Consider the following 25,415-nt stretch of genomic DNA (forward strand, 5'->3'; position numbering starts at 1 on the left):
TTATTGCAGCTTCAGAAATAACTACTACAAATTTACAATTCCGTATCTGAAACCTTGGCCTGGCATATTTCAGAATTCAGAACTCTTATTAGGAAAGTGTGTCTGTCGGGCAGCCCCGGTGGCCCAGCGGTTAGCGCCGCCTTCGGCCCCGGGGTGTGTCGAGTCCCACGTCGGGCTCCCTGCGTGGAGCCTGCTTCTCCCTCTGCCTGTGTCTCTGCCTCTCTCTCTCTCTCTGTCTCATGAATAAATAAATAAAATCTTAAAAAAAAAAAAAAAGAAAAGTGTGTCTGTCATGTATTATGCAACACCTTCAACAAGAGTTAGGGCTGCTGTACTGTAATCAAACGCGTTAATGGTTTTTTAGAAAACTGATCAATAGTCACACCAAGTGCATATTCAGCTGTGCGGGCCTTCAATTCTGTTCAGATTTAACTAACAAGGGAGTTAGGGAAGACAGATAAAGGACTGGGACCTGTAAGTGACATGTTTACCTGAAATCTGGTTCTTTATGAACGGCGTCTGGTTCAGAGCCAGAGTAAACTACAGGTCTTTTCGTCCATAAAAAGGAAACAATGTATTTAAAATGAAAACTGAAACAGTATATTTTGTTTTAGCCTGCGAAACTAATTAGATTATGATCTTCTTGAACTTGTGTAGCTCCACCCGGCCAGAAACTCCCTTTTTTTTTTTTTTTTTTTTTTTTGTGGGGGCGCTAGAGTAAAAGACACCAGATCAACCCCAGCTTGCGGGGTGAGCATCCCTCGCGGCTTCACGGAGCGTGGGCATCAAGAACTGCAGAAGGGCAGGGAAGCCAGGGATGCTGCAGAGCGCTCCCGCATTATCTGCACGGGGCCAACTTCAGTCTCAGTTGCATAAAGCGAAAAGGATTAAACAGACATCTCTGAGGCCACGCTCTCTTGCCAAGACACAGGGCGAACTAAATTCCTTCCCGAGGCATTGGTATAAAATCTTGCTTGGGGGCTGCAAAAAAACTCTCACAGGTAAGGGGGAGGAGTGGCGAATAAGCCGGAGCCGGGGCTGGAAGAGGAAGGGAAACAGAGTGCCGAGTCTTGCACAAATCGGGTGAACACGAGCCCGAGCCATCAGTTCCTGGATCGGTCCCACAGAGTTAAGCGTACGCGCGTGGGTGGAGGACGGCGGGACCCGAGCCTCGGCGCTCTCCCGGGCCCGGCGCTGCGCTGCACGTGCAGCAAGCAGTTAACTGCTGCGCAGCAGGAACTGGGCCTTTCCTCGGGGGTCCGGGAAGTGTCTCCCAGGGGCGCAGCCCAGAATCGACCTCCCCGAAGAGGACGCCCAAGGGAGGCAGGGCTCGGTCCTCCCTGAGCGCAGGCCCGGCCGGTCCCCGGCTTCAAGTAGTGGGCGGGGCCCTCGCGGCTTTCCGTCCAATCTTCGTTCCCGGGTGACTGCGGGGCGGGGCCCTCGCGGCTTTCCGTCCAATCTTCGTTCCCGGGTGACTGCGGGGCGGGACCCTCGCGGCTTTCCGTCCAATTCCCGCTCCTCGGCTGCGGCGGAGAAGCCTGCCAGTGCGGCTGTGGGCCGCGGCGGAGGAGGCGAAGCGTCAGCGGTGAGTACCCGCGGGCTCCACCGGACAGCGCTCCCTTCCTCCCCGAGCTCTCCGTGATGGTGGGGGAAAGTTAAGTTGCGTAGAATGAAGTTAAAATAGCGTAGGACGGTGGAAGTGCCGGGCCCCGGCGGGAGCGTGGTGTCGTCAGGCGTCTTCCAGCGGGTGGGAGCCGTACCCCTGAGGCGGGGCCCCTGGGCTGACCCCTCGTGCTGCTGAGGTAGATTTCTCCCCCTTGGTGGCCTCTTGAGTGTGCCGAGCCGCTCTCGGCGTGTGGTGGAAGGAGTCCGAGCTCACTTGGCGCTCTGCGCCCCCACTCCTTGTCCGGGGACCCGGCCTTGGGAGGCACTTTGTCTAATGAGGTGTGCTTGCCCGAAACCCGGTTAACGCTGGAGTAATTATGAGCTGGAGTAATTATGAGCTGCTATGAGTTCAAAGCAGATGAACTTTTTGCGTCTGTTGGCTGAGATTCCCAACGGTTTAAGACTTGCGGCTTCCCGGTCTCGAGGTTGGTTTGTGCTCCACGTTCCTTCACCAGTTTTTGTTAAAAAAATGTCTCCCCCCTGCAGTTGTCATGCTTGTTTTCCTTCCCGCAGTCGCCAGCCTGGTTCAGACCTCTTGCGTTCTCAAAGCAGAATTGTTGGCAGCAGGCTCCTGGCGGTCCTGAACTGTTCATCTGGGTGTACCGGTATGTGACAGTATGGTTGGTTGGTCGTTTTTTTTTTTTTTTTTTTTTTTTAATTTTTGGTTCTCTTTTCCGCTTGGGGTTTACATTATCTTACCTTGAGGAAGCCTACTATAATTAATTCCAGTATCATCATTTTATTAATGCCTATGTAGGTTCTTTTGGAAGTATTTAATCTTCGCGGTTGAGAGTTTTGAACACCCAGCCCCGAAGGAGTCTGGTAGTTCATATTTTCAGTGTGTACCTTTTGATGAGTTAAGACTAGTAGGTATGGGATTGGTAGTCTTGGCATCAGTTTTGTTGAATCAGTAAAGTAACAGGAAGATATACAATGAACAGCATATCTCTTCTATGCATGTGTATTTAGATTCTTATTCCTGACTTAACAATTTATCACAGACTAAACAGTTCAAAAAGAAAAAATCACAAATTGGTTATCTCAAAGCTTCTGTAGATCCGAGGTCCAGGTAGGTTTAGCTGGGTACTCTGCTTAGCATCTCACAAAGCTGAAATAAAGGTTTCTGGAGTTGTGCAGTTGCTGGAGACTCTGGAGAAGAATCCACCTCTAGGCTTTTGAGGTTGTTGGCAGAATTCATTTTCTTGGAATTGTAGGATGGGGTTCCCATTTCCTCACTGGGTTCCAGCTGCAGGCTTTCTCAGTTCTGTAGGACCACCTGTATCTTCATAGACCTTCAGTCCTTTCCGTGCTTTTAATTTCCCTGAGTCATCTACAGCCAACTTCTGGTGGAGTTGGTTTTTGGAACCGTACCTACATTTCTATTAGGTCTAAAGCTAATATTTGTGGAATGTCAAGATAAAGTACAGCCCAAGTCATTGGATATGTTGTACCTTATTTTTGGGCTATCTTTTTTTATCAGTGATGTAGGTTAAACTCTTATACCCTAACAAAGCCCAAAATACGATAACGTGAATAAAAGTGTTTTTTTCATACTTCTAGATGGAAGAGGCTAGGGCTAGTAGGAAGATTCTGACAACCTCCATACATAGCTTCCATAAACAGTTGCAAGGTGCTGCTTCAGGTGGTCCTACCTGTTAGGCAGTGTGAAGGAGAGAAAGCAGGGGGGATACATGTAGCTAGTCCTTTATGGGGGCATGACCTGGAGGTGACATATTACAGAGTCATACTGAGTGAGGTCCAGGGCAGGGTAGGAAAGATAAAACTGTGTGGCTTTACATCAGTTGAAAGTCAGGATTTTGTTAAGAAAAAAGGGGAAAACAGATTGGCTGATAATCTCTACCACTACCCTTGCTTTTGGTAAAGTTTTATTCTGTAACCTGTGAGTGAAATATTCTGTTTGACTTTGCTATTTTTTTTTTAAGATTTTATTTATTTATTCATGAGACACACACACACACACACACACACACAGAGGCAGAGACACAGGCAGAGGGAGAAGCAGGCTCCACGCAGGGAGCCCTACGTGGGACTGGATCCTGGGGTCTCCAGGATCACATCCTGGGCTGAAGGCGGCGCTAAACCGCTGAGCCACCCAGGTTGCCTGACTTTGCTATTTTAATTTAAAAAGTGGTATTTGCAAGGATAGATAATTCCTATTAATGTTCCTTGATTTCTCGGTTGCCATTATAATATATAACTTAGTTTTTAAAGACGTCTTTGAGAAATCTCATTTTCTGTTCAGCATTTGTATACCTCATTCACATTTTGGGTTAGTTCGAATTCTCTGAAGAAAATTAATAAATTTGTGGTAAATGTTTTAGATTGCTTCGGAATACTTGAAACCATTCTGTGTAAGCCTCAAACCTGCATAAGTAGGCTACAGCAGCTTGTCATGTGATTTATGTATTCTGTGATATTCTACAGCTGGATGAGTCTTATACTGCTCTTCATACTTTACTCTTGAGAGTTCTCTCTTTCCGCTTTCATACTTTTCTACACATCTGAATTCTACCTACCCATTTAGACCTACTGGGAGTTCCCTCACTCTCACCCAGCTTTTCTGTAGGGTGAAGATTGTGATCAGAGTTGTGGGTTTGACCTCCGGCAAGTTGCTAAATCTCTTGAGGTTTGATTTCTTCATATAAAATGGAGGTGAATACCAAGAGGCAGAGATAATACGAAGATTAGATAAATATCTTCTATAACACTTGTTGTACTACTCAACCAATACTAGGCACTCAATAAATCATAATTATGCCATTTCCACTCATGACTCCTTGAGTTCCAGCACTTGGAGACTACACTCTTTTTCTTTTCTTTTTTTTCCACAGGTTATTTTCTCTGACAAGTTTATGAATTCCTTAAGAACTAGTACCAAATTCTGGATATACTGGGGTCCCTAAATAATGATTTAGTGAATTGGAGCTGGCATATATAAGAATATTTATGAGATTAAAACTCTGAGGGCTTTTTCTTTAGTTTTCCTGTTGTGATCGCATCATGGAAAATCAGTTGGCTAAATCAGCTGAAGAACGAACATTTCAGTACCAGGATTCTCTTCCATCTCTGCCTGTTCCTTCACTTGAAGAATCATTAAAAAAATACCTTGAATCAGGTATGTTTGTAATCTTTTAGTATATGTTAATATTATTAGCAACATAGAAAACTATGAAGTTATTAGAAGTTGATGAGGGTCTAATTGCTTTATCCTTTAGGCTCTTGATAATTAAAGTATCCTTAAAATGTCCAGAACTTGGGGAACCTGGCTGGCTCAGTCAGTTAAGAATCCAACTCTTGATTTGGGCTCAGGTCAGGATCTCAGAGTCTTGAGATAGAGCCTTGCACTGGGCTCCGAGCGGGTTATGGAGCCTGCTTAAGATTCTCTATCTCCCTCTGCCACTCCTCCTCGCCCAAACAAAAAACATTTTAAAATGTCCAGAACTTTTCTGTCTTTATCTCTCAAGTAATTTTTTCTGTAGTTTAAAAAACCACATAGTACTATTAAGTTTGTAATTATAAAAGTAGTAGGCCTCTGCCTTATTCAGTACTGCCACCCCAATCCCACTCCCTCAGGCAAATATTTTCAAGTAGTTTATCTTTTGTTTGTATTATCTCTGGATTTAAGGTAACACTTTAATACTACTATTTCTTAGGGTTTTGTAAATTGTAGATATTATAAATTTGTTCCTAAAAAGATGAGGATTAGGTCTTTCACACCTTTAAGCTTCCCCCTCTTCACACTCAACATATAGGCAATCCAACATAATGATATTTTCCTTTTCATTCTTTCAGTATAGTTGTACAAAATCACCATTTGGGATTAAATTAGTATTCACCTGATTTAATTCCAGGTTTCACTTGATTTAAATCAATATGTACCAGAGTTAATTTACTCAACCATTTAGGGTTTATTGTTATGCAGTTATTCACAAGAGAACCATTCAGTGTACTTTGGTTGCCTCTTTGCACATTTGTTTTGTTTTGCTCATTTGATATTTGCTTACTTTGCTTTGTATCCTTAAGAATTCACTCCCAAATACTTCAGTATACTGAAAGTCCCTGACTACATTATATACATTATATATGATACATACGTATATACATATACATACTTTATATACATAAGCTATTTTTTCATTTTCATTTCTTGGGAACATCCCTCCTGGGGCCCTCTTCCCTCTTGCTCCAAGTAGTGTGTACTTTTCTTGAGTTGGCTGGACCACTGCTAATCCTGGAGCTTTCCTTCCCTGTCTCTGACAGTTCTTTTTACCCCTCTCCCCTTGGAATCTTGGATTTCCTGGTTGTCTTTCTTTTTATTTGTCTTTTCACTTGTATTTGTGAAGTACATCTTTAGTAGCTGCTTGATAAAGTTTTCTGGGGAGGAAAGAATGTAAAACCTAAACATTTATTCTTCCCTCATACTTGGTTGTATGGCTGGGTATAGAGTCTTCTGGATTGGAAATGATTTTTCTTAAGAGTTTTGAAGGTATTGTTTGTTCCTCCTGAGGAGTTCATCCTGAGATGCCCTTTTGTTCAATCCTTTGTGACTTGTTTTTTACATTCTGGATATGTTTGGAAACCTTTTTCTTCATTCCTACCATCTGAATTTCTTGATGTTCCTTAGTGTATAGATTTTTTCATTTATTTCTCTGAATATACAGTAGGTTCTTTTAAGTTTAAAAATTCATGTTATTCAGTTCTAGGATATTTTAAAAATATTGTTTCTTGGATAGTTTTCTCTTTCTTTTACCTTCTCTTTCTGGAATCATATTTATTGGATCTGGAGCATTCTGGACTGAGCTTTTAATTAAAAAATTATTTCCCTCATTATTAGTGCCTTTCCCTTTCTAATCTGTTTACTCTTTTGTACCACCAATCCTATTTCTGCTTATTCTGCTCTTTGATTGTCATGTGAGAGGCTTTTCTCAAGTATCTGACAATCATTTGTCATTCATTTTTGAGAGTTAGGCTCTAAGAGATGCCTGGGTGACTCATTGGTTGAGCAGCTGTCTTTGGCTCAGAGTGTGATCCCGGGTCCTGGGATCAAGGTCCGCATCAGGCTCCCTGCAGCCTGCCTGTGTCTCCCTCTGCCTGTGTCTGTGCCTCTCTCTCTGTGTCTCTCATGAATAAATAAAATCTTAAAAAAAAAAAAAAGACTTATGCCCTAAAAAACTGATTGAGAGCTCTGTGTGCATGGATAGGGACCTTCCCAGTGGGCCTTCTAGTGAACCTTGTTTCTGAGATCTAGCAGTTCCACTTGCCATGCCCAGATATCAGTAATACTTTCACTTAGACTGATCTGTTTCCCCAGAGAAGAATCCTCTTTTGTTTAGAAGGCATGAGCCTGATGTCTAGTGTTTTGGCAGCTAAGGAGGGGAAGGAGGCTGGAGGGCTCATTGTTCTGGGTGTACACTTTAATAAGAGTCTTTTTTTCAGTATGGATTAGGATCTGTGTATACTGCTTGCTTGTTGGTTTAATTTCTCCTTAAGATTAGACCTCTAGATTTCTCCTGGCATTGGTAGGAAATTGCCTGGCTATCCAGAATGGAGAAAGATTTGCAGGGGTGGGTGTAGATGGGGTGCTTGTATGCTCCTTCTGAACACTTATAAGCAACCTGTTTTCAGTCTCTTTGCCCCCTGTGGAAGTCCATTTACCTTGAATTCTTGAACCTTTTTGGGGTTCTACTGCAGAAACTGGCTGACTTCTTGGTGTGTACCTTACCCTACCTGGTCTCATCCTACCTTCCACTCTCCAGGTTTTAGATATTAACTTTCTTCTTTCTACAGACTCAGTCACCATTTTCTCATCTGTTTTCTAATTTGTGAAATGGTAGCTTAACTAGTCTGCTGCCGTCTACATTCACATTCTTTGTCCTTCTAGATTTATGCCTTTTTTAATTACTGTCATTTTAGTAAGCTTCTAGAAGTATTAGAGATAAATGTATGCATTTAGTTCACTTTGTTTAACTGAAAGTCATCTGATATTTTTTAGATTTTTTCTTTTTTTCTTTTTCTTCATTTATTTTTATCTGGGAATTCTAATTTCTTTTTTTAAATTTACTGATTATTCACTTTTTTGATTATTCATTTTGCTTGTACTTTTTCTAAATATAGCTATTTAAATTGACTTTAAGATAGTATGTTGAAGAGGGGCACCTGGATGGCTCAGTTGGTTAAGTGTCTGCCTTTGGCTCAGGTCATGATCTCAGGGAGCCTCCTTCTCTCTCCCTCCCTCTGTGGCTCCTGCTGCTTGTGTTCTCTCATTCTTGCTCTAAATAAATAAATCTCTAAAAGAAAAAGATAGTACTTTGAAGAGACAAAACAGAAGGAAGATATTAATTAAACAATAGATTTTCATTTTCATGGACTAGGGACTCCCTCCCCACCCTTGTTTTTTGTTTGTTTTTTGGGAAGAAACCATTATTGGCTCTGGGCAGGCTTTATACTTAAATTTACATATATATTGCATTTATATACATGATGTTCAAGGCTCTGAACATTAGTGGAAAGAAGCTTTAATTTTATTCATGGCTAAACAGGATTTACTTTTCTGTTGGACCAATACCTAGGTGATAGTCCTGTCTTTATCATTTTAATTTCATTATCCAGAATGATTTTAAAATAATTTTTCAGAAAATGGTTATCAGATTACACAGTATCCACTGTTTAATTTTTTATAGCATTTTGCAATGTTGCTTTTCAGTCATTTTCATGTTGTAAAATCTATTACAATTTATTGGACTGCTGTGATAATTAAGGCATACATAATTGAATCTCAGTATTTGTGTAATGATGGAGATAAGTTTGTGCTACTTGATGTCTAAATATTTAAATGCATATTTTTCCTTATAGTAAAGCCGTTTGCAAATAAAGAAGAATATAAAAAAACTGAAGGAATTGTTCAAAAATTTCAAGATGGTATTGGAAGGAAACTGCACCAGAAATTACTTGAAAGGGCAAAAGGAAAAAGAAATTGGGTATTTATGTTATTGTACTTATAATTAGAAAATTGATGATATTTAAAGAATGAAAAATAAAAATGTCAGTAGCTTTCATTTTAAAATTATTAGTGTAAATATCCTTGCAGTCATTGTCACAGTCATCCAAAGGAACTAATGAATTGTTTAGCTCCAGGGAGTTTTGAGTGTTATGTGTGAGATCCTGTCTTGTCAAAATACAGATTTCCTAGGACTAGTGATTCTGAATGGGGGCCCAGAAACCCTTGTTTTAACAACTGTCCCACGTGGTTCTGGTAAAAGTGATCTGTAGACCTTGCTTGTGAGAAACATTTTGTTCAGGTAAGCCTAGCCTAAAAAAGCTCCAGACACTAAAAATAGACTTATCACATAGGTGGCATACAAATATTTAAACATCTTATGGGAGAGAAAGGGCCATTACAAAATTGAAGAATCGTTATCAGTATTACATTTTTCAGTTAGATAGATTGAAGGGGAGATGTTGGTATAATAATTACTGAGGCATGGAATAATTTTCTACAAGGAATCTTTGATTTCTTCAGCCTAACTACTTCTGTAATATGAACCAGAGGGTAAGTTTTCATATTTAAAAAACATTGCTTTAATCCAGAAATAATGATTGTAATTATCTTTAAGTTTTAGAAATAAAAAGTAAGCTGATCTTTTCATTAGTCATTGATACCTATAATGGAATAATAAAATTTTATACTTCCAGATTCTTTTATTCTCAATCTTGAGCGATTTTTTAATTAAATCAGGGTAAAGGTAAAGAAGTCTGTATCCTTTTTGCTTATTTCTTTTTCTGAATAATTGATTATAGTTTATAACATCAGTTTCTTAAAAAATAACTCCAGATAATTTGATGAGATCTGCTTACTTATGCTTGAAATTCAATTGCATATTGTGAAAGAGGGACACAGCACTGTCTGTGAAAAATCTAAATTAGTTTTAAGTGTACTGAAAAGGTTTTATATTTCTGATTTAGTATTTTAGTTTTCGCTTGGAAAAGGAAAATTGCAAATGCCCTAATATTTTTTACAACGAAGTGAGGGTTTGTTTTATATTTATTGTACCTAGGTGCTCTGAGAAAACAAACCTAAGTACTTTGGTATTTGTTACTCCAATTTTTTGTCTGAAAAGATGCCTTTTCAGTGCTTTCTTGTTGCCTGTTTTTGGTAATGTAGTTAAACTGAATAGTATTGAGATCCTACAATTTCAAAAGAAAGAAATGATCACAAAAGCATTTCTCAAAATATAAGTTGATTTTAAAACAAGAACATGTTTTATTTTTTTTGTTTTTAAAACAAACTTACTGAGGTAAAATTAATTATAATAAAATCTGCTGCCCGTGTACAATTGGATATGGGTAAGAAAACATGTTAAGTGTTATCAGTAAAGAGAAAAGAACAAATAACAGCTTTTTTTTTTTTTCCTTCCTGCAGTTACACATTCAAGTTTCATTAGGTTGATGTTCTTAATTTCTTTTAGCTGGAAGAATGGTGGCTGAATTTTGCCTATCTGAATGTTCGTTTACCATCACAACTAAATGTCAATTTTGCTGGTCCTGGACTTTACTTTGAACACTACTGGCCTCCAAAGGAAGGCACTCATTTGGAAAGAGGAAGTATATATCTTTGGCATAACTTGAACTACTGGCAGCTACTAAGAAAGTAAGGACAGTTATGTGAATTTTGTAACAGATTTACCTAAGTTTCAGGTGGCAAAATGTTGAGAAAACTTATTTACTTGTTTGAGTATACTACAGTTGTGACTACTTGGTTTATAAGTTTTATAATGACTTGTTGATCAAAATACTTTTTGTTTGTTTTAATAGAGAAAAAGTACCAGTTGATAAAAGTGGAAATATTCCTCTAGATATGAATCAGTTCCGAATGCTATTTTCTACCTGCAGGATTCCAGGGATTTCTAGAGATTCAATTAAAAGTTATTTTAGGACTGGTAAGTGGAAAACATGAGTGCTTTTTTCTGATAAAGGCATTGGGATTTGGGTGGTTTTGCTGCAGTTTCTACTATGCCACTATGAAACACAGTATTTCAAATATTTCTTTACTGGATTTTGACTAATCAGAGGCTTTCTGTGAACCTTTTAGTCATTGTGATTTGTCAGAAATAATTTATGGGAATGGATTTTATAAACTGTACCTTATATTGTTATATATAAAACCTGAAGCCTAAGTTGTGTCATTTGACAGTTTAAATTAATTAATTAAATTAATCGGTATTAGGAAATCTGGAGCATATGATTTGGATCTGTCTCTGACCTCTTCATATTTGAATTCTCCTTTTGATTATGCTTGTCTGTGTTTATCATGCCCCATTTTTCTTTGTGAGTATGCCCTCAATTCCACCTTGAGCAGTCTAAGGTGAGAGCCTGGTATCAGTCTTCTTGAAGACATATGAGTTCAGATAGACTAATCAAAGTGTTTGTTTCTACTGCCAGTTTAATGGCCAATTCTGCTTGGTGTACCAGCGTATCTTGAAATAGAAAATTCTGTTTTAAGTGCTGGTTTCCAGTTGTTTCAGGATCTTTTTCTTTTTAGAATTTTAATAATATAGTTTATAGTTACTGTGGAATGTAATTATGAAAGGATATTTTTCTTACCTGAAATTTCATTTAAAAGTAAAATTTCTACAACCAATTTTGCTTGTAGTGTGGGAAGAATGAGTTTACTTTCATGTAGAACTCAACTCCTCTTCATAAACCTCATTAGATGTTTGAGATATTTAGTGTCCTTAAGCTCACTCATATTTATCTTGATGTTACAAGTGAAGGATGTGGGTATTTATGGCATAAAGTTTGCTAAATGCCCAAATATGAATAGAAAAGATGAGCAGGAGAAAACAGAGAATAGCAGTAGCAAAGAGAGAAATATGCCTATCAGGATCTAATATCAGTAGACTTGGTTTTCAGTTCAATCTTTATCACTTCATAGGTCCTTAGATAAGGTAATCCTTTAAGTTATAATGTGTAAAATGCAGATTCATTAATAACGTGTCTCTTAATGTAGTCCTTTAAGCTGTCATGGCTAGTATATTCTTATACTTAAGACCATGTGAAGTGTCTTAAGAGGTGTAGATAGGGATAAAGCTGAGGGAATAACTAAACAAAAAAATAACAGTTAGTGATAAATACTATATAGAGAATTCAAATAACATGAGTACCTGGGTGGCTATTTTAGAGTAGGTAATCAGAGAAAGCCTTTCTAAGGATCTGAATGATATGATGGTCCAGCAGTTTTTTTGCTTTTTGTTTTTGTCTAGTTCAGTTTTTTTGTTTCACGTGTTGAGGAAGGAATCCCGTAGGCATGAATAAACTTGGAATGTTCAAAGGGGAATATAGATGGGGCAGGGTAAGCAGGAGGCAGAGGGGATGATTAGAGTGTTGATTAGAGGCTGGATTGTATAGTACTTTGGAAGCCAACTAAGGTTTTTGGCTTTTATTTAAAATGTGAATAGATAGTTTTGAGAAAGAAAGTGATGTGATCAGATTTGTGTTTTCAAAAGATGATTCTACCACTGTTTGAGGAATAAGATTTTTAGAAAACAGATCAGAGTAGAAGCAGGGAGATCAGTTAGAAAATTGTTTTAGTAGTCCAAGAGAGCCATAATAATGACTTGTAACTAGGGTGATAGCATGATGCTGGTAAAAAGTTGTTAGATTCTGGGTATATTTTGGATTTGAGTTTAGTAGAATTATTTATAGATTGGTTGTGAGATGTGAGAGAAAAGGGGGAATCAGAGATGACTTCAGGATATTTGGCTTGAGTAATGGGATAAGATAGGTGTGTTGGTTCATGAGGGGAAAATTTGGGAGGAAATATTTAGGGAGGAAATTAGGAGGTCCCTGAGGCCATGTTGAATTTAAGATGCCTTTTAGACATCAAAGTGGAAATGCAAGTAGGTAGTTAGATACAAAGTTTGGAGTTCGGGAGAGATTTCAGTACTACATGTAAAGATTTAGGAATCACCATTAGTAGGCATCGAAAACATTTTTAAGGCCACAAGAGTGGCTAAAGTTACTTTTGTAACACATATAGATGAAGATTATCAGGAGAAGCAGTACTGATTATTACCACAATTAAATAGGGTATTTGGTAGTCTGAAGAGGAGAACACAGCAAAAAAAGACCCAGATGGGAAAAAAGAAAGGGGCAGTGGCCTTCCAGAAGCCAAGAGAAGGAAGTGTATGGAATGCTCCAGAGGCCAGATGAAATACAAATTGAGTGACCATTGTATTTATTGACATAATGGGGACAGAGTCTTCCCTGACAAGAGCAGTCTTAGTGGAAGTTGGGTAAGGGAGCTCAGCTGGAGAAAACGAAAGCAAACCAAATAAGTACTGATAAATAAAACTTATAGAAAGTTTTCATGTGCAGTGGGAGATATTCAATTATTTTTTTTAAATTAGTGATATTATAAAATAGGAATGACATAGGAGAGAAAGAAAGCAGGGAAAAGAATGAAGTCATTGAAAAGTCATTGAAAAGCCAAAGTCATTGAAAGGATAAGAGCCGAGAGGGTCAAGAGTAGAATTGGTCTTTGGGAGCAACAATGAGAAGGAATGCAAAAAGTGTGCATCTAGATGCAAACAGATTGGCCAGTTTTGTTGTGGGAAGATGAGGAGGTCTATGTATGCCTTGTGTTTTCCTTGGTGAAATGAAAACTGAGGTCATTAGGTGGGTAGAAAATTTGAGAAGAAAGGGAAAGGTTTAAAATACTAGGCATTTTGAGAGGGTGCCTGGGTGGCTCAGTTGATTACGCGTCTGACTCTTGGTTTCCACTCAGGTCATCATCTCAGGGTTATAGGATGGAGCCCCATGTTTGGCTCTGCACTCAGCATGGAAGCTGCTTGGTGTTCTCTCTCTCCCTCTGCCTCTCCCTCAGGTCTCTCTCTCTCTTTCTTTAAAAATAAATAAAATCTTAAAAAAAAATAGAGGATAGTCATTTTGGAAAGTGGGAGAAGCAAATGTATTATGGGAATGTAGGGTAGCTGATCAGTGTTGAGTGCCCATTTGAAATGGTTTGTTTATGAATTTAAAGTGAGATTAGATGGTATGTTGTGTTTTTTTCCTTCAGCAGCAATCAGATGGAGAGGGAGAGAGTGAAGAATTTAAGGGCTTTACAAGAAAGAAATTAAAATGCTGAGCCATGGAATCTATCTTTGATACAGAGAAAATCGAAGAGATTATGCATGTGAAGGGAGCATGTAAGCTGTTATGGCTAAGAGGATAGTGTCATTAAGGAGGCGCAATAGTTAGAACTATTTTTATTTTTACTTACCCCTTAAGAGACTATTAAGGCTAATTCAGTCATTTCTTTTACCCTGTTTACTTCATTTTGCTCAAGCAGTTCAAACCTCTCAGGTAGTCTGTTAACATCTGGGTTCAGGGATTTGTGCATAGCTTGATTTGATCCAAGTTTCCTACAAATGTGATCCACCCTCCCTCCCTTTCCCAGTGTCTTCTAATGTACTTTCTGGAGCTCATGGTCAGCAAAACCCTTTATATCCTCAACCTTTTCTTTGAAAGTACTTGTTGCCTTCTGAATGGTACTGTTGCTGAACTTGGTTATTCTTTGAGCTTACTGCATTCCCTATAACCATCTCAGGTGGGTATATTTTTTCTCATGCTTTGGTACTAGATGGTATGTAAGAGGTATTGGTGTCCTTTTTATTTCCGGTCGCCCTTGTCCCTTTTCCTTCTTTATTAGAGTTTGAGCTCTTAAAAGAAGGAAAGCTATCAGGTTGTGTCACCACTGCTTGTCGTTGTGGTAGTGACCTTTACTTTGTGAAAAATTTTTTAATTTAAATTCAATTTAATTAACATATACTGTATTATTAGTTTCAGAGGTAGGATTTAGTATCCCCCCCCATTGCTTTATCATCAGTCCCACTATCCTTCTTTCCATTACTACCTCATTCACACTGTTGATAACTTTAGCTTCCAGTTGTAGATGATCCATGACCTCTCCTTTCCTTCACTTTTTCCCTCTAGTAATCTGTACCCCCGTACCTCCTCAAGCACACACTCTTGCGCTCATGCCTTAGAACTTGTTATTAAGAAACTCTCATCTCCTCTGACATAGAAATTATGAGCATCTCACTCTGATCTCTACCTTTTCTTCACAACTCATTTCCTTTTGAAGTCTACCTTAGATATTTCTTTGACCACATTGTGACTTAAATTGAGTTATGCTACAGTTCTTCACAATTCCATTCCTCCCTCCTCTACCCTCAGTCTGTACCTCTGTCCTTCTCCACTGTAATCCCTCCTTTGCATACACATTCAAACTTTTGTCCATTGACTCCCTCACGACTCTACCCACACCTCATTACTGTTAAATTTTAATCTTCTGTCTTACCTCAACACATTAAAGATACCTACCCTAGCAATTTACTTGGCCTGAGAAAACCAGAAAACCTCATTTAATCTTCACAAACCTCAAGTGGATCCATAGCATGACTTTGTCATATTATTTTGTCAGGTTATTCTCTCCCTTCCAGAGAGACTGTTTCATATCTTTCTCCTTCCTTAGTCTCAGCTAATGAACTCTTATTCTCATCAAATGTAAAGCTCTTTCCATCATTAAATTTACTAGCCTATCTGTTAGGCAAAATAATGCCTCCCCAGCTCCCCAGAGATGGTTGTTTCCTAATCCTTGGAACCTGTTGAATGTATTAGGTTATGTGGTAAAGGGGAGTTAAGGTTGCAGATGAAATTAAGGTCATTAATCAGTTGACCTAGACATGGGAAGATTATTCTGGATTATTCATGTGGGTACAAAGGAATCACAAGAGTTCTTTTAAGTGAAAAGAGAGGCAGAAGAGAAAACTAAATTGATGGCAGCAAATTGATAAAAAGTTGTGATCCTCCATTGATGGCTTTGAAATGGAGGAAGAGAGCCCTGAATCCAGGAATGTGGGCAGCTTCTAGAAGCTGGAAAAGCAAAGGACATTGATTCCCACTTAGAGCTTCTAGAAGGAACACAGCCATGTTGACACTTTCATTTTAGCCCACTGAGATGCATTTCAGACTTCTGGTCCCCAGACCGGTAAGATAATAAATTTGTGTTGTTAGTGGTAATCTGTTACAACAGTCATAGAAAACATACTCATTCAAATATTTTCTCATCCTGCAACCCCCTTGCAAGACATTGTTGTATGTTCATATACTTTGTCTTCCCTTGTTTAAACGGATGAACTGCTCTGACTTGTAAAGATAGCTCATCTGTATGGTGCACTGGGTCCCACCTCTGTGGGACCTGTATTATCTATCATCTTAAAAAAAAAAATTGACCTCTTGTCTCCTTCAAGTGTCACACCCCAGTTAAAGCCACTGTCACTTTTCATTTAGAGCATTCTGACCTGGACTACTTTAGTTACTTCCCAACTGATCTTGCTGTATATTCTCTTCCCTTTTATGATCTCTTCCCCATATAGCAGTGTGAGTGACCTTTTTAAAGTACTAATGAGATTGCATTATTAATCTCCTGCTTAAAACCCTCCATAGGCTTCCTTCCCATCATATTTAAAATTGAAAATGCTTTCTGTGGCCAGTATAGGCTGGCCCAAGCTTGTCTACCATTCTAACCTTTTCTGTCTCCTCTACTATGAGTGTACTGACTTTTTTTTTTTTTAAAGCAAACTATCTCATTTTGTCCTAATGCCTTGGCACTTGCTGTTTCCTCTGCCTAAAACTCTCTTCCTGCAGATATTTCTATGGTTTTACTCCTTAACTGCATTTAGCCATGTGTTAAAATATCCCCATATAGGCCCATCCTGAGGTAATGCCCTTGTGTCATGCCACCCTTCCAACATCTGTTGATTATTTTGTCATCAGTCTTACTTTCTTTTTTCTTTTCCAGCCCTAGATTTTGAATAGGATGTGGTCAGTAAATGACAGCAAAAAGGATATAGTATTAAATGTAGAAAGATACAGCGGTTTTTGAAGGAGAAGAGGGAAGAAATATTTTGGAAATAGCCATGAAGAACAAGGAAAATACATACCTCACCTACTAGGACTTGAGGAAATAGGATATAAGAGAAAAAAGGTGCTATCAGGAGATAGTGTTTCCTTGATAGTTGATGGATTCCATGAGATAATGTGTATGAGACATTTACTACAGTTCCTTGTACATAATATCAACCAGTAAATTTCCTTCCATTGGTATATGTCTTCTCTATCTTTTTCTTTTTTCTTAGATGGAAGGGATAAGAGCAGGGATCATATAAGAAGCCCTGTGTTAAAGGGAATAATAAGTGAAAAATTAGGCTAAATCAGAATAGTCTGAGATTTACAGCACAGTAGTTTTTGGGGAGTTAAGGCATGCCCAAAGAATCATAGAATCAGTTATCAGTGGCTTTTCAGGTATCATTAGAACCTTAAGTAAAGCTAGATTTGGCAAAAGGCATTCTCCTTACTACTCAGGCAAACAATGCCCTTTCTCAACTGAAAACTATTTTATTTAGAAATCATAGCTAGTTATTACTGCAATTATCTGATGAGCAATCAACATTGAAATAAACCCAAAGAGTTCTTCTCCAGGATACCTTGCTACCTTTTTCCCTTGTCATTCCTATCCATGAATAAACTAGAAAGCCTTGCAGTAGTTTGGGATTTATACAAATCCCAAGGTGTACAAATCCTTGAAACTCCACAGATTTTTGGATGTTTCACATGGACATTTTCAAGAGTGTGTATTTATATCATGATTGAAAGTCCTTCACCTTATTATTGATATATGTTTGATGATACATGAAGTATTGGGGCAAGGATTATTTTCTTCTATTGGATGTAATGATGCAGTTTTACTCTTGTTTAACTTTGAGAGATTTAGTTTGTGTTTTTGTTTCTTTTTCCAGAGAGCGAAGGACATTCTCCAACTCACGTTACAGTGCTTTGTCGTGGCCGAGTTTTTGTCTTTGATACCATACAGGAAGGATGTTTGATCACCCCACCAGAGATTTACAGGTTTTCAAACTACTTTCTTGAGTCTTGAGGTGTTAAACTTCTGCATGAGTTAAAAAAAAATAAATGTTTAGAATTGCCTGTTTATAAGATGATAACAAGCTAAAAAATAAGAATTTTATGTATGCTGATTTTTAAAAAAATCTATTATTTTATTTTTAGTTTGAATTAATTTTTATTTGTACTAAATGTATATTAGAAAAGGAAAAATAATTACAAATATTATCGTTTCCATTTTTTGCCCCAGAATTAATCACTTTTACTAGTTTGATATATTCTATACTTCCATATCTGTTGTAATGAATTTATATGCACATAAAAATTTGTAAAAAAGAATATTTTTTTATACCTAGTATATAGTTAAATACATAACCTGTGACTATCAGTCTATGGATTTAAAATTTAAATTTGATGGTTATTTCACCTTTGGTTAAAGTTCTTAAATGGTTCTTTGTGGTCTAGAATAAAGTCCCAGTTCCTTAGCAGTGGTCTAAATTTGACCTTTGCCTGTCTTTTTAGCCTTGTGTCTGGCTCTTCCTCCTTGTGCATCTTCTATTCCTATCCCATTTCTGTGATAGCAATTCATTTTTTTTTTTTTTTTTACAGTATGGCAGTAACTTATTTAGTGTTACCTCGGCTGCTTAAAGGCAAACCAATTTCAACAATATCTCATTTAATGTTTTATTCATTCATAAAAATAGAAATAAAAGTGTATGACAGTAGCAGGAAAGAGATCTTACATTTGTCTCCCATTATGCAAATTAAACTTCCTTCATTTTTCTTGAAAAAGTCAAAAGATTGACAAATGCTGCAGCAGACAGATAAAATATGGTTTATAATTACCTATGTAGAGCTACACAAAAAAGGAAATATTTCAAATGTATATAATTTCATCATAATTTCAATCATTACGTAATATTTTATTTATAAAACTGGTTTCCTTAGTTTAAAACTTATTTTTTGAGGATGTGAACAAGGTTTTATTTTTCAATATATTTTTAATTTAAATTCAATTAATTAATATAGTATATTATTAGTTTCAGAGGTAGAGTTCAGTGATTCATTAGTCTTATATAATACCCAATGTTCATTGTATCACATGCCCTCCTTTAATGGCCATCACTCAGTTACCCCATCACCACACCCTCCTCCTCTCCAGCAATCCTCAGTTTCCTATGATTGAGTCTCTTATGTTTCCCTCTTTGATTTCATCTTGTTTTATTTTTGCCTTGCTTCCCCCATGATCCTGTGTTTTGTTTCTTAAATTCCACATATGACTGAGATCATACGGTAATTGTCTTTCTCTGATTGACTTATTTCACTTAGCATAATATCCTCTGGTTCCATCCATGTTCTTGCAAATGGCAGGATTCATTTTTTTGATGTCTGGGTAGTATTCCATTATATATGAGTGTGTGTGTGTATATGTATATATATGTATACACACACACACATACACATATACATATATACACACCACGTCTTATTTATCTGTTTATCTGCTGATGGACATCTTGGTTCTTTCCATAGTTTGGCTATTGTGGACATAGCTGCTCTAAACATTGGAGTGCAGGTGCCCCTTCCCTTCGGAACACTCCATTTATATCTTTGGGGTAAATACCTAGCAGTGCAATACTGGGTCATAGAATAGCTCTATTTTCAACTTTTTGAGGAACCTCCAGACAGTTTACCAGACTAGCTGTACCAGCTTGCATTCCCACCAACAGTGTAAGAGAGTTCCCTTTCTCCTCCTCCTCACCAGCATTTGTCATTCCCTAACTTGTTCATTTTAGCCATGCTGACTATAAAGTAGTGGTATCTCATTGTGGTTTTGATTTGTGTTTCCCTGATGCCGAGTGATGTGGAGCATTTTTTCATGTGTCTTTTGACCATTTGTACGTCTTTTTATGAGAAATGCCTGTTTGTGTCTTCTGTCCATTTCAAGGTGGGATTGTTTGTTCATTGGATGTTGAGTTTGATTAGTTCTTGATAGATTTTGGATACCAGCCTTTTGCTGATAAGACATTTGCAAATATCTACTCCCATTCTGTAGTTTGCCTTTAGTTTTGTTGGCTGTTTCCTTTGCTGTGCAAAAGCCTTTTATCTTGATGAAGTCCCCGTAGTTCATTTTTGCCTTTATTTCCCTTGCCTTTGGAGATGTGTCTAGCAAGGTCACAGAGGTTGTTGCCTGTGTTCTTCTCTAGCATTTTGATGGATTCCTGTCTCACATTTAGGTCTTTCATCCAATTTGGCTCTATTTTTGTGTATGGTGTAAAAAAATGGTCCAGTTTCATTCTTCTGCATGTGGCTGTCCAGTGTTCCCAACACCCTTTGTTGAAGAGATGGTCTTTTTTCCATTGGATATTCTTTTCTGCTTTGTTGAAGTTTAGTTGACCATAGAATTGAGGGTCCACTTCTGGGTTCTCTATTCTGTTCCATTGACCTGTGGGTCTGTTTTTGTGCCAGTACCCCACTCTCTTGATGATTACAAATTTGTAATAGAGCTTGAAGTCCAGAATTGTGATGCTACCAGCTTTGGTTTTCTTTTTTAATGTTTGTTTGGCTGCTTGGGGTCTTTTCTAGTTCCATACAGATCTTAGGGTTTTTTGTTCCAACTCTGAAGAAAGTCCATGGTATTTTGACAGAGATTGCATTGAAGGTATAAATTACTCTAGGTAGCATAAACATTTTAACATTTGTTCTTCCAGTCCATGAGCATGGAACATTTTTCCATTTCTTTGTGTCTGCCTCAATTTCTTTCATGATTGTTCTAGTTTTCTGAGTGCTGATCCTTTGCCTATTTCATTAGGTTGTTTCCTAAGTATCTTATGGTTTTGGGATCCCCCTTCACAGCATTCTACTTGTCCAATTCTGAAAAGGAGGGTTATGAAAAGGAATTCAGCCAAGAAAGACAACAAGAAATTTTGAGAAGAGCAACAAGGAACTTACCAATCTATGCCTCATCAGCTTCAAGGAGTAAGAAAAACCAGTCTTAAGCTTTCCTTTCCAAAGAATTTTTAAAATATAATTAATCCTGCCAAGATAATCTGCATGAGTCGGCAATTAAATGGATATCGTGACTTCTACATATAACATCTACAAGAACAAGAGAAAGGGGTTCGGCTCCTTAGTTTTTCTCTCTTCAGTCTCATTTTTAGTGTATAGAAATGCAACTGATTTCTGTGCACTGATTTTTATATCCTGCCACTTTGCTGCATTCCTGTGAGTTCTAGCAATTTTGGGGTGGAGTCTTTTTAGATTTTCAAAATAGAGTATCATGTTTCTGTGAAGAGTGAGAGTTTGACTTCTTTGCCAGTTTGGATGCCTTTTATTTATTTTTGTTGTCTGATTGCTGAGGTTAGGACTTCTAGTACTGTGTGGAACAATAGTGGTGAGACTGGACATCTCTTTCCTTTTCCAGACCTTAGGGGAAAAGCTCTCAGTTTTTCCTCATTGAGAATCATATTCGCTGTGTGCTTTTTGTAGATGGCTTTTATGATGTTGAGATATATTCCCTCTGTCCCTACTCTGTGGAGAGTTGTAATCAAGAGAGAATGCTCTACTTGGTCAAATGCTTTTTCTGCATCTATTGAGAGGATCATATGCTTCTTGTTCTTTTTTTTTATTAATGTAATGTATCACATTGATTGATCTGCAGATGTTGAACCACACTTACAGCCCAGGAGTAACTCCTACTTGGTCGTGGTGAACAATGCTTTTAATATACTGTTGGGCTCTCTTGGCTAGTATCTTCATGAGAATTTTTGCATCCATATTCATCAGGGATATTGGTCTGCAATCTTCCTTTTTGGTGGGGTCTTTGTCTGGTTTTGGAATCAAGGTAATGCTGGCCTCATAGAGTTTGGGAGTTTTCCTTCCATTTCTGTTTTTTGAAACAGCTGCAGAAAACGGGTATTAATTCTTATTAAAGTTTGGTAGAATTCCCCGGTGAAGCCATCTGATTCTTAACTCTTGTTTGTCGGGAGAATTTTGTTGACTGCTTCAATTTCCTTGCTGGTGGTGGGTCTGTTCAGGTTTTTTATTTCTTCCTGTTTCAGTTTTCGTAGTTTATAAGTTTGCAGGAATGTATCCATTTCTTCCGTATTGCCTAATTTGTTGGCATATAGTTTCTCATAATATGTTCTTATAATTGTATTTCTAGGTATTGGTTGTGATCACTCTTCTTTTATTCACAATTTTATTTATTTGAGTCTTTTTTCTTTTTGATAAGTCTGGTCAGGAGTTTGTCGATCTTATTAATTATTTGAAAGAACCAGCTCCTGGTTCATTGATGTGTTCTACTGTTCTTTTGGTTTCTGTTTCATTGATGCCTACTCTAATTAGTAATTCTCTTCTCCTGCTGGGTTTAGTCCTTAACTGCTGTTCATTCTCCAGCTCCCTTAGGTGTAAGGTTAGGTTGTGTATTGTGATCTTTCTTGTCTCTTGAGAAAGGCTTGTATTGCTATAGACTCCCCTCTGACGACTGCCTAGGCTGCATCCCAAGAGTTTGGAAGAGTTCTGTTTTCATTTTCATTTGTTTCCATGAATTTTTAAAATTTTTCTTTAATTTCCTGGTTGACCCATTCATTCATTGGTAGGATGCTCTTTAGCCTCCATGTATTTGAGTTCTTTCCAAATTTCCTATTGTGATTGAGTTCCAGTTTCAAAGCATTGTGGTCTGAAAACATGCAGGGAATGAGCCTAGTCTTTTGGTACCAGTTGAGACCTGATTTGTGACCCAGTATGTGATCTGTTCTCGAGAATGTTCCATGTGCACTTGTGAGAAATGTGTATTCTGTTGCTTTTGGATGGAATGCTCTGAATATATCTGTGAGGTCCATCTGGTCCAGTGCATCATTCAAAGCCCTTATTTCCTTGTTGATCTTCTGCTTAGATGAAGAGTGGGGTGTTAAGTCTACTATTGCAGTGAGTGGGGTGTTAAGGTCTCCTACTATTGTTGTATTATTGTCGATGTGTTGAGTTTTGTTTTTAGTTGGTTTATTTAATTGGCTGCTCCCATGTTAGGGTCATACATATTTATAATTGTTAGATCTTTTTGAACGCTGCCACCCCAGCATTCTTTTGATGCCCATTAGCATAACAAATGGTTTGCCATGCCCTCATTTTCCACCTGGAGGTGTCTTTGGGTCTAAAATGAGTCTCTTACAGACAGCATATTGATGGGTCTTGTTTGTTAATCTAATCTGATACCCTGTGTCCTTTGACTGGGGCATTGAGCCCACTTACATTCAGAGTAACAATCGAAAGAAAGGAATTTAGGGAATTGGATTGCCTGTAAAGTCACTGTTTCTGTGGATTGTCTCTGTTCCTTTCTGCTCTGTGTTGGTTTGGGCTCTCTTGGGATCACTTAAGGGATCCCCTTTAATGTTTCTTGCAGGGCTGGATTCATGATCACAAACTCTTTTAGATTCTGTTGGTCCTGGAAGCCCTTTCTCTCCTTCTATTTTGAATGACAGCCCTGCTAGACAAAGTATTCTTGGCTGCATGTTTTTCTCATTTAGCACCCTGAATATATCATGACAGTCCTTTCTGGCCTGCCAGGTGTCTGGGGATAGGTCTGCGGCCAGTCTAATGTTTCTACCCTTGTAGATTATGGACTTGTCCTGAGCTGCTTTCAGGATTTTCTTTTTGTCTCTGAGATTCGCAAGCTTCGCTATTAAACGTCAAGGTGCTGACCTAGTTTTAATGATTCGCGGGGGTTTCTCTGTGCCTCCTGGACTTGAACACCTGCTTCCTTCCCCATATTAGGGAAGTTCTCTGATTTAATTTGCTCCAATATACCTTCTGCCCCTCATCTCTTTCCTCTTCTTCTGAGACCCCAATTATTCGAATGTGCTTTTGCTTTATGGTCAAGGTTATCTCTCAGATTCTCCCCTGGTGATCCAGTAGTTGTTTATCTCTCTTTTTCTCAGGTTCTTTATTCTCCATCATTTTGTCCTTTATATCACTGATTCTCTGTTCTTCTTCATTTATCCTAACAGTTAGAGCCTCCATTTGATTGCATCTCATTAATAGTCTTTTTGATTTTGACTCGATGAGATTGTAGTTCTTTTATTTCTCCAAAAAGGGATTCTCTCACGTCCTCTCTGCTGTTTTCAAGCCCAGCTAGTATCTTCATAATTGTTATTCTGAACTCTAGTTCTGACATTTATATCCATACTGATGAGGTCCCTGGCAGTCAGTACTGCCTCTTGTTCTCTTCTTTGAGATGGGTTTTCCATCTTGTCATTCTGTCTAGAGAAGAATAGATCAATGAGAGAGCAAAGTATTAAAATGGCAACAATGACCTTGGAGAAATATACAGTAAACACAACAGAAGAGACCCGAAACCAAAAAATAAAATAAAATAAAATAAAAAGCAAAAAAAAATAATAATAATTAAGATTTTTAAAAAAGAGAATGTAATCAGACCGGTGAGCAGAACAGAGGAACACACTGGATCCTGTGTGTATTTTGTTCTGTTAGAAAACTAGATCCCAACATTGTAAAGAAAGAAAGACGTATCGATGTTTGAAAATAAAATTAAAAACAATGAAAGGATAGAATGTAACTGTAAAAATGAAAATTAAAAAAAAAAAGACAGCATTTAGATAGGTGAAGAGAACAGTGCCATACACTAGATTTTGGGTGTATTTTGGTCTGTTTGTTAGAAGGAACTACATCCCAAAATTATAAAGAAAACCGTATGTCTCCAAAAATAAAATGAAATACGATGAAATGATAGAATGTAACCGTAAAAATGAAAGTTAAAAAAGACCCCCCCCTAAAAAAAAGGAGTTGATAAACATAAGAATTTGGTTTAAAAGGAAAGAGAGACCAAAAATTAAAGTGTAAAGGGTAAAGAATTACAGGGAAAAATCCGAGAACTCTGTGTACTGTTTTCCCTAGCACTGGAGTTTTGCAGTTGTCCCTGATCCCCAGACTTGGTCTTAGCTCAGAGTTCTTGCTGTCTTCAGGGGGAGGGGCCTGTCGCCCTGATTCTCAGGTTATCTTTGCCCAGGGCAGAACTGCACCGCCCTTGCCAGGGGCCACACAGAATTGCTCTCTGTGGCTTTTGTTCCCTGAAAGCTTCCTGCACTGCTTTAGAGGATGAGAGTGAACCTGGGGGGCCTCCCAGTCTCCAGCCCTGGAGCCTAAAGCTCAGGGCCCCATTGCTCAGTGTTCCCTCAGAGAAAAGCAGTCCGTCCCTCCTGTCTCCCTGGGTTCCGTGTATCCTCTGTGCTCACCTAGGCTGTGACTGAGCGGTTATGTCTTAGGCACGTGACCCTGGTTCCATTCAGTAAATTGTGCAGACCCCGTGGCGTGCACCTGTGCCACTCCTCCTGGGGGCAGGTCGGGAGGTATGGCCGTGGTTCTGCCGCTTGCTGGGCCTCTGCTTTGGAGTGCAGTTGCCAGAAGGTGCCGTGGTTCATGCTTTATGGCAAGCCCAGGCTGAAAGCCCAGCTGTGGGATCGCTGATGGCAGCCGGCCTCCCTGGGTGGGTGCCTGGGAACTCTGCAGCACTCAGGCACCCCCAGTCTTCCTGCGCCCCCAGAGATCCTGAGACCACGCTGTCCCACTAGGACTCTGACCTGCTTCGCCACTTGAGCGCCTTTCAGGCAGGGCCATCCTCAGGGGAGCTACTCTGACAGTTCTGATTTTGCTCTGCTGCTCTATCACTTTCTAGTAACTGGCTGTGGGGGCTCCTTCCCCTTGTGTTGTATCTTCCCATAGATCACCTTGGATTCACTGCTCTGCACCTTCTA

The 25,415-nt window shown here is 38.6% G+C and overlaps 1 protein-coding gene across 6 annotated transcripts in view; it reads left to right on the forward strand.

Moving 5' to 3' along the window:
• Positions 1–392: 392 nt before the first annotated feature.
• Positions 393–25,415, forward strand: part of CROT (carnitine O-octanoyltransferase) — a 59,465-nt gene continuing 34,442 nt past the window's right edge. Inside the window, exons 1-7 of one of the 6 annotated variants that reach the window (XM_072764145.1) lie at positions 393–1,001; positions 2,179–2,270; positions 4,666–4,801; positions 8,539–8,663; positions 10,152–10,333; positions 10,498–10,622; positions 17,544–17,652. In XM_072764145.1, coding sequence (XP_072620246.1) covers positions 4,687–4,801; positions 8,539–8,663; positions 10,152–10,333; positions 10,498–10,622; positions 17,544–17,652 — 656 coding nt within the window. In that variant the 5' untranslated portion in view covers positions 393–1,001; positions 2,179–2,270; positions 4,666–4,686. Of the gene's footprint in view, positions 1,002–1,076; positions 2,091–2,178; positions 2,271–4,517; positions 4,802–8,538; positions 8,664–10,151; positions 10,334–10,497; positions 10,623–17,543; positions 17,653–25,415 lie in introns of those variants that run through there. The other 5 variants (XM_072764143.1, XM_072764140.1, XM_026018661.2 and 2 more) reach the window with 5 other exon arrangements.

The sequence above is a fragment of the Vulpes vulpes genome, chromosome 7 (assembly GCF_048418805.1).
Source record: "Vulpes vulpes isolate BD-2025 chromosome 7, VulVul3, whole genome shotgun sequence".
NCBI lineage: Eukaryota > Metazoa > Chordata > Mammalia > Carnivora > Canidae > Vulpes > Vulpes vulpes.